The 13,749-nt window shown below is 45.2% G+C and overlaps 1 protein-coding gene across 1 annotated transcript; it reads right to left on the reverse strand.

The window, feature by feature from the left end:
• Positions 1-6,143: 6,143 nt before the first annotated feature.
• On the reverse strand, positions 6,144-11,283 carry LOC311311599 (monocarboxylate transporter 1-like; the record flags this gene model as incomplete). Its single annotated transcript, XM_084441349.1, has 4 exons — positions 6,144-6,388; positions 6,521-7,300; positions 7,544-7,687; positions 11,067-11,283. 4 exons carry the CDS (start codon positions 11,281-11,283, stop codon positions 6,144-6,146), a joined length of 1,386 nt encoding a protein of 461 aa, XP_084297475.1.
• Positions 11,284-13,749: the final 2,466 nt, after the last annotated feature.

The raw sequence follows: 13,749 nt of genomic DNA on the forward strand, positions 1-13,749 counted from the left end.
TTTTCTGACTTGCTGTTGTGTTTTTCAACTTTGGTGTTGTGTTTGAACTTTGTGGTTGTGTTTTTTGAACTTGTCGTTGTGCTCCGGATTTGCCGTTGTGATTTGCACGCGTCGGCCACCGTAAGAGTCCCTGGAGCACACAGACAATTTAAACCATTTTATTAGGTGCAGGTAAAAGACTAACGTTTCAATGTTAGTTACGTCTTCATCAGAGTCATAATGAGAACAAAGGCAGCGGTGGCACTTATAGCTTCTATCTAGTGTATTTTTTCCTATGCATTGAGTGTTGACTATACGGATCCTGTTGTGCTATTATTTACTAATTTGTCGACTGGCTTCCCCAGACCAGCCACATGATTGGTGGAATGTAGACATTGGCTGATTGCCCCTCCTGCTCACCTGCCCAGGTGATCAGCCCACGGAGAAGCTATAAGTTCCCGTGCTGCCTTTGTTCTCATTATGACTCTGATGAGGATGTAACTAACATTTAAACGTTAGTCTTTTACCTGAATATAAAGCAATTTACACTTTACCCCTTTCCACTCCTGAGTGTTCTCTGATCTGCCGTGTCCCGGATAAAGGGAGCGCCAGGTGAGTTAATCAGGGTCAACTGCTGTCGACGGAGTTCATCTGTTGCTGACCGAGGCGGCTGACCTCGAGGAAGACCTAGGACCTTTTGACCGCCCACGGAGCTCTGGACTGAGTGTGGACACCCCTTTTCCCAGATTCCCACCTGAATCTTTAAGAACTGATTTTAAAACCTGCGAACGAGCTGCTGAGGAAGACTGGGCTGGGCGAGACGACCCGGACCAGACGACCCACACCAGACCACCCAGACCAGACGACCCAGACCAGACGACCCGGACCAGACGACCCGGACCAGACTACCTGGACCAGACCACCCGGACCAGACCACCCGGACCAGATAACCCGGAACAGACCACCCGGACCAGACTACCGGACCGGCCCGAGCGCTGAGATGGAGGGCGTGGGTTTCCCTACGACTCAGGTGGGCTACCCTCCTTCTCAGCTCTTCACAAGGGCAAATGTGTGTGTTGTCTTGTATACTGCAGGCCCGTAGCCAGCCTTGTGGAGGGGGGAGTTTGTCTTTGTGGACCGTATCGTTTCGATTTGTTGACGGCGGTGGGGGGCTGTGCGGACAGGTCATTTTGATTGCCGGGCGATTTGTTGACAGGGGGGGGGGGGGGGGTGCGGACCTTTTGTCTTAAATTCTGGACCTTTCGTTCGTTCGATCCACCCGACCCCCCTTCCCTGGCTACGGGCCTGTACTGTGACAGGGAGGAGGATTTACTGGTGGCTACTCAATAGTGTCATACACCCTAGGCAACGTCGCTAGACCTGGTGATAGAGTATACGCCGGTTAGCTGATGAACAATCCAGCCCGCTGTCACGTACAATGAAGCATGAACATGAAACTCAAATAAACCCAACAAACACAAACCAAAGTGGTGGGTTTGTTCATGTTAAATTATGAATCCATTGAGCAGCACAGTGATCCTGTGTGGTCCTGGGTTTGATTCCTGCTTGGGACGCTATTGGCACTGAGGGGCGGGCAGGCCCTCCCCAGGGTTGTCAGGTATACAGGTGGGGTATATGCACGTGTTCGCAAGTGTTTCACCCATAAAGAATCCAATATGAACCAGGCCAGGTCCAGCCTGGCTTATGTGCATGGCTGGCTTGTTTCTGTTCAGGACTGGTAGGACGGAAGCTAGCCATGCCACTGAAATAGCTGTGAATTGAAATGAGATGAAAAAATGGCTGCGGTTACATGATGGCTTCTCATTCGGAATGAAATAATCAGAATGAAATCATTCAGAATGAAAGTTTTTTCCTGCAAATTTACATGGGAAATAGTCATTCCGAATGAGGGTTTACATGGGAGACACTTTTAATCACATTTATTCGGGTCCGCGTAAGGTTTGGGGCTAGGAAGGCTTCTGATTGGACAGGGGTTGACGTTTACCGGTAGAAAACACTGTAGTTCCGGATAGAAAGACCGGAATGAATTTGAATACGATTAAATGTTTACATGTGCGAACAATTCTTTAAATCGGATTGAGAACCGGACTACACCAACCCCTTACGCATTGGCCATTTACATTCCGATTGAGGTGTTTACATGATCAATTTTAATAGGATTGGGCTTTTAGTCCGAATGAAAAGGGAATTAAACTGTCCATGTAAACGCAGGCAATGTCTGATAAATTAAGATAGGTCTTGTCGACTGGACACATCAGTTCCAATGCTTTCAATGCTAATCCAGCACAGTAAGAGCAGAATAGCCAGTTAGCTCATGAGCTCACAACAACTAGCAGCAGCTTCCATAACATTAATGGTAGCGGTCAGTGGCTCAAGCAGTTACACTGATGATAACATAAAGTCATCCCCACCTGGTTTTGAACCCCGGTCTCCCGGGTGGGAGTCCAATGCTGTCACCACTACTCTACTTGTGCAGTGGAGATTGGCGGGTTGGTTTTGGTGTCCTGCTTCCAGTCCCTGGTGTGGGTTGGGGTTAGAATAAGGGTTGTGGTTGGGACAGGATCTGACCTATAAGGCAAGGGGTAAAGGTTGAACATGAAGAGGTTTGAGATATAGTCCCATAAAGTCATCCCCACCGGGTCTTGAACCCTGGTCTCCCGGGTGGGAGTCCAATGCTCTCACCACCACTCTACTTGTGCAGTGGAGATTGGCAGGTTGGTTTTGGTGTCCTTCTTCCAGTCCCTAGTGTGGGTTGGGGTTAGAAAAAGGGTTGGGGTTGGGACAGGATTTGACCTATAAGGCAAGGAGTATAGGTTGGAGTGAAAGGATGAACACGTGGAGGTTTGGGCTATAATCCCATAAAGTCATCCCCACCGGGTGGGAGTCCAATGCTCTCACCACTACTTTACTTGTGCAGTGGAGGTCGGCGGGTTGGTTTTGGTGTCCTTCTTGATTTTGGTGTGCTGGGACTACTGCATCTTGTAACAGAGTAAGGGAGGAAGGGAGTGATAACTGGACAAACGCTATAGTAGGTGGCTTACAGCCACGCACATTTACATACAAAAGAAAAGATTGCTAACGCTGTCCGTCCCTGACGAAGATGGACAGGAGCACGGATCATTCTCCCAGCTGCCCTTGGAGGAAGCACGACAGGTTGGGTTAAGAGCAGGAGAAGCATTTCATTGGCGATCCTGATGCATGTGTGTGTGTGTGTGTGTGTGTGTGTGTTCCTTGTGTCACCCATTAATATACATGTTTGAGTCATGCTGTATGACGAATAAATACTTTTTTTTTCTTTTTGTTCTTCTATTATTGCACACCATCAATGATGACAAGAATATAGATGAGCAAAGGTGTTCAAAACCTCAGAATGATAGATTTTAAATTATCACAGAGAACTTAGGGTTAGCTTAATGCAATATATATTCAGTAAAATAATATAATCACTGTCACTACATTGTCATTTTCAAACTGTTGCTTTCTCGATGAGGTTAAAAATTAGCTAAACAATTGCATAATAGAAAATACCTGCCTAAATGAACTTGTAAAAATGTCTAATTCTAACAATGTGACAAAAATAATATATAGGTGATATACAGGTGCTTTCACAGAATACATATAGGCCTACTGCAAATGCTTAGAGTACAGGCTACATAGTTCAAATTGCAAATATAATTCATATGTTTTTTTTGTCACAATCACCAAAGCACAACCCAAGTGCATTTCATTGTGCTCATACTATGCTAATTATACATACAAACAACAGAAAAAAGTGGACATTTTCTTGGAGAATTATGTTTTTTCTTACAATCTGCAGAGTCCAATATACAGTAAATAGCCCTGCTTCTGTTTGTCATTCACAGATATAGCCTAGTACAAACAAAGTCATTAACACAATATTGATATTACAGAACCATGTACACCCTATAGTGCTGCAAGCCCATGACTGCAGCACCCCTGTGATAGCCATCCATTACCGGCATGCCTTTACAGCAGAGAACCATTACCTGTTACACTTGTTTGGGCAACTTTTACGGTGATATCTATGTAAACTATCAGAAAATTAATTACAGAGCACTAAACTATCAGAGAAGGACACACACTTAGTTAATTAGATATTATCAAGGCTATTAATATAAACATTTTCAGCAATACATAATACATAATAAATTGCTTTATATCCATCTAGAAAATCTAATATTTTGATTAGCATTTGCTGTACATTCTTTTGATTTGAACTTTGAAGCTATTAACTAACCTGACGCGCCAGATGGTTTGCTTTGCGAGAGAAACAGAATGTGAGCTTGCGAGATAAGGATGGTCTCACAAGGCTAGCTGCATCTTAATGAAGTGTTCCACTGTTATTTTCCTGTGAAGCACCAACACAGCTTAGATTTTTAGTAGGCTAGACATAGTATCCATGATAATCATTGGATTGTGGGAGGGTTGTTAAACTAAGGAAAAGGTTGGGCGATATAGCAACAGTCAAGAATAACTGGGAATGTTGAACTATTCATTAACACCATTCTTTCGATTAGCACTTTCTGTACATGTCAATTTGCGCTTAAGGAAGCCCCCTGAGAGTGCCTGGTGTGGATGATGTGCTCGTATGATGAGGAGGACCTCACCTGCCTATTTTTGTACATTTCTTGAATTTTAACAGTTTGCTATTATTCAATCTGTTTGCACTCACGTTTTTGGCCTTGAGTTAGGCCTTGAGGTCTTTGTTTGACATGTGTTGTCACAGTAAAGTTAGCACTCTCAAAATGACATCGCCCTTTTTTGCTTTATGTCCCGGTCCCATTGTATTTAATTCTCAGAAAATAATTTGTTTAATAACCAGTGGCATTGCCTCCCATATGCAAATTACAAAAAAGGGAGCTGGTTTACCCGGTTGTGGCTAGATGGGATATAGCTACAGCCTGTGTAGAAGGCCACTGTTCAGAGACACGTTAAGTCCAAAAAACATGGTTGATGTTTGGCAACTATCCTTTGGAAACTATTTGGAAAAGGGCAGGCGCTTTCAAAAATACTTGGCAGGTGATTGGATGAATCATCTGTCTATCACCATCTATCACACACTAACTTCAAACGCTCTTCACCATCGTCACACCAAAACCCGCCCAGCTTAGCTGTTTGTATTTTCTCTTAGAACGCTGATTGGCTAGATCGTTTTCCGGTCTGGCACAAATTGATCTCTATGGAGAGTATGCAGACTGATTTGCGAGAGAAACAGAATGTGAGCTTGTGGCATCAGGATGGTCTCACAAGGCTAGTTGCTGGCTGCCATGACTCAACTTTGTAAACAGTTGTCACGTTTTTTCAATGGTTTAATGTAGGCTACTTGTTCATACAATCTTCATCGCCAGTTTTGCAAGTTGTTGGTTTAATTTATTCCTGCAATAGGTTTGTGCTCGGTTTTGAATGCAACGTCATGTTTTTATTAGGCCCACATACTCTACATTTTCAGGGTTGATGATCAATCCCCCCCCCCCACCCACACCCCTGTCTTACCCGATTTCTTCATTAATGCACCGCCACTGTTAATGACTGGCTTATTTTTTAGTAAATTAATTAATGTATTCATTTAAAGCAATACATAGCGTCTTCTCTGGTTTTCTCGGAACTGCGCCCCCACAGGCTCTGTGAGTAAGTGCACTGTCTTGTTTCTTTTTCTGGCTTCCTCTGTGATGTTTCGATTTGGTTTTCTCACGTCCGCCATGATATCATTGAGCTAAAAAATGCATGATATCCATAGACGCTGGAATAGTTAGCTACTACTGTGTTGTTTAAGCACAACGTTGCGCACGCGCACTTCGACTGAATGCTGCGTCCCGGGGGCACAAGTTTTAAAAGGTAATAAATGTCAATGTATTATCTTTCTGAGTAGCCTGTTTGGACGATTCACTTTTAGTAAATCTAATTGGAGAATTAGCACCAGACATGTTTGTAAAGGTCCAAATATCGCAATGTATTGCTTTAAAACAGATTATGAAAAGATTTTCAGTTTTCTATAAAATCATTAATATGTCAAACGCTTGCCTCTCAAACCAGCAGGCACTGAAAGGGACCGCCACGGTATGAGATCTGCTGAGCTATTAGATGGGAACCGTAAGGAACGAGTGTGAATGAAAGAAGAATTATCAGACAGCGTCCTCTGCGTTTTTTTTCTCTTCGTTGGCCTCGATCTCCTTGGCAGCATTGTCCTTGTTGGATTCCTCCTCTCTGTCCTCCAGTTTGGCTCTCCTCTCCTCCTCTTTCTTCTCTTTGTCCAACAGTCGGTAGTTGATGCCCATCCCCACGAACAGGAATGCACTGGCAACGATGAGGATGATGCCACAGCCAATGTATGTGTACTTGTAGTCGTGATAGATGTCATTGAATTTACCTGTGAGGATGGGATGGAAAGAGAATTTCAATTTATAGTAGCCTATTTTAGCATATTTATATAACACCAATCACACGTGCCATTATCTCCTTATTGGAGTTGACTCCATACAGTATATGAATGCATACTCACCCAGCAAAGGTGGGCCTAACAACACAGGCCCACACTCCACGATGGTGACCAGTCCAACGGCACTGGAGAAGCGCTGGGCCCCCACCAGGTCCATGAGTGTCTCAAACAGCACCGCGCTCAGCCAGCCGAAGGCAAAGCCAAAGAACAAGGAGTAGATGATAAAGCCTGTGTAGTCCACCGAGAGTGGGGCGAACACATGGCACACACCATTATACAGGACAGAGGCGGCAAAGAAGTACTGAATCCTGGGTCGGACCCACTTGGTGTTGGCCAGCAGGCCCATGGAGGGCCGGGCCACCATGTCCACAAAGGCCAGGACAGAGAGCAAGAAGGCGGCATTCTCCTTGGGGATTTCCCTGCTCTTGGCAAAATTGCTGAGGAAAACCAGCGGAGAGAAGAGGCCAAAAAACATGATGATGTTTCCCAGGAGGTAGAGCAGGAAGCCACGGTGTTTGAAGAGCGTAAGGTCGATGAAGCTATTGACCTTCTCCAGACACGTCTTGTCCTCCGCGTCAGCATCTTTTGCAGGAGGTTGCGGTTTGGGCCCGATGGGTCTCATGAGAGAGCCGGCCACGCAGCAGTTGAACAGCAGGCCTCCCAAGATGAGGAAACTGCCCCTCCAGCCGAACTGGTCAAAGAACCAGGTGTTGAGTGGGGCCAGAGTGGACAGGAAGACTGGGCTGCCAGCCATGGCGATCCCATTAGCAATGGGTCTCTTCTTGTAGAAGTACTTGCCAATCATAGTGAGGGCAGGATTGAGATTGAATGCCAGACCTAAACCTGTTAAAACAAATGACACTCAAGGTTAACGTTGGTTTTCCCATTCTAATATTAAATATACTGATTTATCATATTTGAGAGTAATGAATGAAGTGTAACATACTAATAAGGCCTGCAGTGTGATATGATGCATTAAAGCACACAGGAGAGAGGGGGGCTATTGTAGTGTCAAAAGAGTACACTGGGTGGCGATGGAGATCATTAATAACAAACATTGAATAATAGGAAACCTAAATTAAATACCTCCCACTATTCCAATACAGAAGTAGAGCCCTTCAATGGTGTTGCAGAAGGAGGCAGCAATGAGCCCCCCCCCAGCCAGTAGGCCTCCAAGCATGATGACAGGACGGCTCCCATACTTGTTCACCAGGATACTGCTGATAGGCCCTGGGAAGGACAGATGATCACAGAGAGAAGAGGTGTGGGCAGGGGTGAAAATTAACTTTTTGGCTCCCCTTTTTGCCAAGGGGACTGTAGATGAAAAAATCTACCGGCCAAGTATATCTTTTTTTTAGATAGCCTTCCAAAATCTAGTCGCCAATTGGAAATTTTACCTGCATTTGGCCGGTGGCAGGTGTTAAATTTCAGCCCTGGGTGTGGGTGAACCAACATGTTTGTGAATCTGATGAATACAGTGCAGCAGTACTATAGCTTTTCATTGTACACTGTATATGTTTGCATAATGACAAATAAAACGCCATGGACCGTAGTATTCACTGAGAAATTAAACATAATATGTTGTGGGATGCTGAAAATCACAGTTTGAATTCCTTGTCCTTGATTAACCTCAGAGAGCAATTCCATGTTTGACCACCAGAGGCCTCAGGTCCACAGGCCTGGTGCAGCCAGTGAAATCATACAACTTCTACTCTGATTTCTCTCAATGCTGCACTGCAGTAATATTTCTGCTTTCACCACCATTCACACACTCTCTCACAAACCAAACAATCGTGATTAAACAATGGATTGCAATGTGATGGTACTTGTATACACTGTGTTGTGTCTCACGCATCAGCCAAGAATTACAACATAATCTAATCGACTCTCCAATGAAAAGCCCCATACAGTCTCTCAGCCTGGTTGTGTAATGGGTAAGACTGCGTACGTGCAAGTTACCAGGAGAGAGGGGCAGGTGGGGAGAGAGAAAGAGAGAGAGAAAAGGAGGGTTACATCTTTTGGGGAAGGAACCGCCATAAAATGCAGATGGCGAATATTGACTAAAAACCAAAACATCAGGCCTAACTCACTATGGTTTGCAAACGTATGCCTAAAGAGCATGGAGCGATCAGCTGGCTAGCTGCCACCCCCCTGAGAGGCCTGTAAGAACGGGCTCAAAGGAGAGCGAGCGAGGGTTCACGTGGTTGAAGACACTCCAGCCTTCCTGTCAAATCCCCACACGGCACGGCAGAGGGAACCCACATAGAATCTGGCAGTTTTGGTTTAGAGGGTGTCCAGACTCATTTGCTAGCCTGGAGCTAGACAAAGGGTTTTCGGTCTCTAATGCAGGCTGTCTGAATGCTAACAATGAGTTCCTTCCTCCCCTCCCACAGTTGGTGAGGGTAAAAAGGTCTTGGGCAAAACCACTGTATTGTTATGAGTGTAATAGATAAGGGATTGAAAGAAGTTAAATTAGTAATGGCTAACAGTGAGTGCTTAGTGAAGACTCTACCCTCCCTGCAATTCAAAGAATGTAGTCAAGTCCTGGTTGTTATGTAATGTATAGATTTGCCATGGCGTGACTGGTCAGGGCTCTCTGATCATTACAGTCACGAGAAATTGCTTTAGTAAACCAGGTCCACCAACCCAGCAAATGTGCATATGAAATACAGACATGAATATTCAGAGGAACAGACACGTGTGTTTTGTCCTTGCTAACCAGGATCAGTAGTCCAGTACAGTATGTCCTGAGATCCTATGTGTGTTCTGGCTCTGTATAGTAAGGGTCATCCTACGCAGTCATGTGACCACAGTGACCATTCATCAGTCATGTGTCCAGACCCAAGTAAACAGACAAGCCCTTCATGAGAGAGAGAGAGAGAGAGAGAAAGAGGGAGAGAGAGAGAAAGAGGGACGGGGAAACCATTGGAGAACCATCAGATAATCTCATGGCATGACCCCGATGTGACCTTTCACCCATGCAGCTCTGTGATGGTGTTTTGATGCTAATTGCTATCTTCAGAAAGGAGGCGCTGCAGAAAAAGAAACCCCATTGATACTCTTACAGATTTTTCCATTTAAATTATGTCATTACTGATGCATAAAGCTGCAGTATATACTGTATGGTTTTTGTAAATACTGTATTGCTATATTGCTATTAAAGATTGAGAGCGATATGCGATTGAGCTCCTCTGTGAAATTTAGGGACCGAGCACTGGCGGTGCGAGTCCCTATTGAAATTGTAAGGATTATTATTCTCCTACCTTTTTGGCGGCCTAAACATCGATGAAAACGCATAAAACTTGAAAATTATAAAAAATGTATATTTCATGGTTGGATCTTAAGACCTTTGTGATCAAAAGTTATCAAAAAATTGAGTTTTCACCAAACACCCTTGCCGTGGCGCCCCGCCAAATTTTGACATTTCGCCATAAAACAGGATGCCACATAACTCCTACATACATTATCCGATTTGCACCTAATTGCTCACGCTTCATGAAGGTCGCATCCTGAACACATCTATGCATCGGTATTGAGTCAAACCTATAGTGCCACCTACTGGTGAAACCACAAATGCCTTTTTGGCTGCCTAAACATCCATGAAAACGTTGAAATTGTAAGGATTATTATTAGGGCCCGAGCACTGGCGGTGCGAGGCCCTATTGAAATTGTACACGAAAAAGGACAATACAGCTTTTCTGACATGAAGCGCCCCGTGTGTCTCAGTTTGTGTTCCTGCAGAGAACGGGTCAGCTCCTCTGCCATCTAAACAGGGACATCTTTGTCCTCATCTCTGATGACTGCTGTGTGCGTGTTGAATGTCATGCAGATGAAAAGAGCGCTTCCAACGCTTGGCCGACGAGACTTGTCTGACATCATCGAGCGTCCGATTCATCCTGCTGGTACAGGAACGTCCACCCGGACACACAGGCCGTACAGGTAGAGTGTCTCACCTCTCCATCACAAGGGAAAACATTAATCCGGTCACATTAAAGAGCTCACCAGGGTTGAAACCCATCCCCAGACTCTGGAGACAGATACTGCTGCACTCTTAAGTACAACGCCTCAATGGAGGAGTAATAACACTTGAAAAGCTCTATTCAACTTATTTCCATGAGAGTGTTGTGTGATTCAAGCCTAGCCGTATCATTTCGGACAATACTCTGGCGCTTGGTGACCTCACTGCTCCCAGTCAATGGGAGGGAAACTGAGAACCGTAGGTGGCTGAGGAGAAAGCAGAGAAAGACCGGGGGTAACGCACCACTGTCCACAAGATAGAGTGCCTGCAATCTCACCAAGAGATGAGAGAATACTGAGCCATGAGAACAAAAGTACAATCATGCAGTCACGTACTAAGGTGTATTTATATGCACTAACAGCTGGTGGTCGTATTTATAGTCTATTAGTATGTTAAACATGCAGCGCCTACAGTAGCAGTCCAAGCCTTTAGAATAGAGTGAGAAGGCATTGTCAGAGGTCTGTGTTGAAAACGATCTTCTCGTCTCTGGGAAATGCCTATAAAAATGTCTTATAAATCAAATAAAATGTTGCATGCCGTTACTGTACCTTGAAGTTACTATGGTTACTAGGGATTTTTGCGGGGGCTCACCTCCGCCGTACATGACAGCCAGCATGATGGAGGAGATCCAGGACACCTGGCTGCTGTTCACGTCAAAGATCACCTCGATCTCCTTGAAGAAGACGGTGATGGACTTGGGGAAGGCGTAGGAGAAGCCGATGGAGATGAAGGCCCCCACCACCACTGCCCAGCCCCAGCCACCTTCGGGAGGAGTGTAGTCCTGTGGAGCTCCTGTGGCCGGCGCCATGGCTGCTCAACCAAAAAATGTCCACCCAAACTCTTTACAGCAACTGAAGCTTTCTGCAGAGAGAGAGAGAGGGCAAGCAGAGACATACAGTACTGTAAATACATTCATGTACTTGGCTTGAGCACGTAAGCATTCAGAGTAAAACGCTGTCTGACAGTATTGTAGTGAAAAAAAAAAGAAGCTAATGTTCTTGTTAAAGAGAAAAACATCACTCCCCGCACACAAACCACAATAAGGATGTTATTCCATTGCATTCTTGCGTTTTAGCTTGTAGACCACATGCTCTGTACCAGTCTGCATGACACAGGAGCAGGAACAGGTCAGTACAAATACAATAAGTGCTAAGAGGAAGGGTCAGGGTAGTACTTCTTGAAGAGGTGCGTTTTCAGCCTTTGGCGAAAGAGGGCAGCAACTCTGCTGTCCTGATGTTAGTGGGGAGTTTATCCCACCACCGTGGGGTCAGGACAGAAAAGAGCCGTGACCCGGTCAATCGGCCGCCTGGGGCCTCGGGATCGAGGGGGCAACCAGTCGCTTTGAGACAGCAGAGCAAAGTTGTCAGACAGGGGTGTAGGGCTTGACCGTGGCCTGGAGGTAGGAAGGAGCTGTTCCCTTCACTGCAGTAGTGCAAGTGGGAGATAACAAAGGCCCGAATGAAAAATCCTGTGAGGCAGGGGCGAATCCTGTGAGGTAGGGGCGAATCCTGTGAGGCAGGGGCGAATCCTGTGAGGCAGGGGCGAATCCTGTGAGGCAGGGGTGAATCCTGTGAGGCAGGGGTGAATCCTTCTGATGTTGTAGAGTAGGAATCGGCAGGAGCATGTAACCAATTAAATTGTTTGCCCAGAAAGACAGTTGATCGTCCAGGCACACCCCTGTTGAGTAGTCATACACCTGAATAAATGTTGGGCATGCTTGTAAGATATACAGTACAACAATATTAATGTAGTGTGTTTTTTTCACTATTTAGCCTACTGTTTTTAATGTATCTTTTCACTGTGTGTTACATTTGCATGTATGAACATGTGCTATATAAATAAACTTGACTTTGACTTTTACACACAGATTCCTCGCAGTCAGAGTTGGCATCATCACTACCATCAATGGTGAAGGACAGGTCACGGTGCAGGCAACCCTTCCCCGGGAGGAACAGCAGCTCAGTCTTGTCAGGTTGAACTTCAGGTGGTCTCGCCATCCAAGGCCGCCGCTAGGGGGGGGCGAAAGGGGTGGCCGCACCAGGCCTCGCGCTTTAGACGGCCTCGTGTTTTTTTTGTGGGGAGGGGGGGGGTTGCTTGTGACTAAGCGAAAAGCTATCACTGCCATGTGGAAAAAAAGATGTGCATGCATAGTGCATGAAGGCCACGCGATGCCTATTCCGCACAGGGCCTCACATATCTCCCAGTCGGGCCTGTCGCCATCCACTCCGAGATGCCAGCCAAGCATACAGTACAGCAATGCGTGCCTCCAGTGCGTCAGAGGGGGGCGATTGACAAGACCAGCTGGGTGTCATCGGCATAACAATGGGCCTCATTCAACAACGAAGTTATGAATTTCTAAGGAAGCATTTCTTCTTAAACTCCACGTACACCATTTCCAAAAATATTCTGGCATTCACCATTGTTCTCACATGTGGGAACTAAGAACATAATCTACGAACACAGTCTTAAGTAGGCTACGGACTATTCGCGCGTATTCGTGCGAAAGACATCTTCATTTAAAATGATTTGTGATTGCGTTTACTTTAAATCTACAGTCGTATAACATTATAGGATTGCGATAATATTATTTGTATAATTTATAATATTATTATAATAATGGTTTTCATTATTTTACAAAGCGAGAGTACTGTCTTTCCAATATCCTCGATGCACCGGGTCCAACTGTGTGCCCTTCTCCGGATACAGCGTTCACTGAAGGAGTAGGCTAATATCAACCCGAGCATTTTACTGATGCTGCTAAATACTTTATGAGGGGGAGTCCGATCTTTAGATTTTTGTTTAGGCATGCCGAGTTGACAGCTGTGTATTTTCCCATCTAGCTGGGAATGTTCCCACAACATTGGCGATCATTCCCAACACGTTCTGCTAATGTTTTCATATTCTTAGAACATTTTTAGAACAAATGATTGTTGGGTTATAGCCTACATTTTTGTAGACTATAGGCTATTGTATATTGTAGGCTATTGAATCACGTTGACATTTTGCACTGTTCTGTCTCACTATGTGTATGCACCAAGGCAAATTCCTCATAGTAAGCCTACTTGGCTAAATTAAAATCAGATTTTGATTGCCCACGCTAGATTCGACCTGCAGTCCTCTGACTCGCCAACGCACCTGACATAACTCCGCCTAAACCATTATACTATCGAAAAGTTGTCAAGTAGAGGGCACGGATGACCGTTTTCATTCTGAAAAGAGACATCTGCACACAACTCTAGTTGCATGTCCTTATATGGGGCAAGCGGGGAGTTTA

Source organism: Borostomias antarcticus (assembly GCF_949987555.1).
Source record: "Borostomias antarcticus genome assembly, chromosome: 7".
Classification (NCBI taxonomy): domain Eukaryota; kingdom Metazoa; phylum Chordata; class Actinopteri; order Stomiiformes; family Stomiidae; genus Borostomias; species Borostomias antarcticus.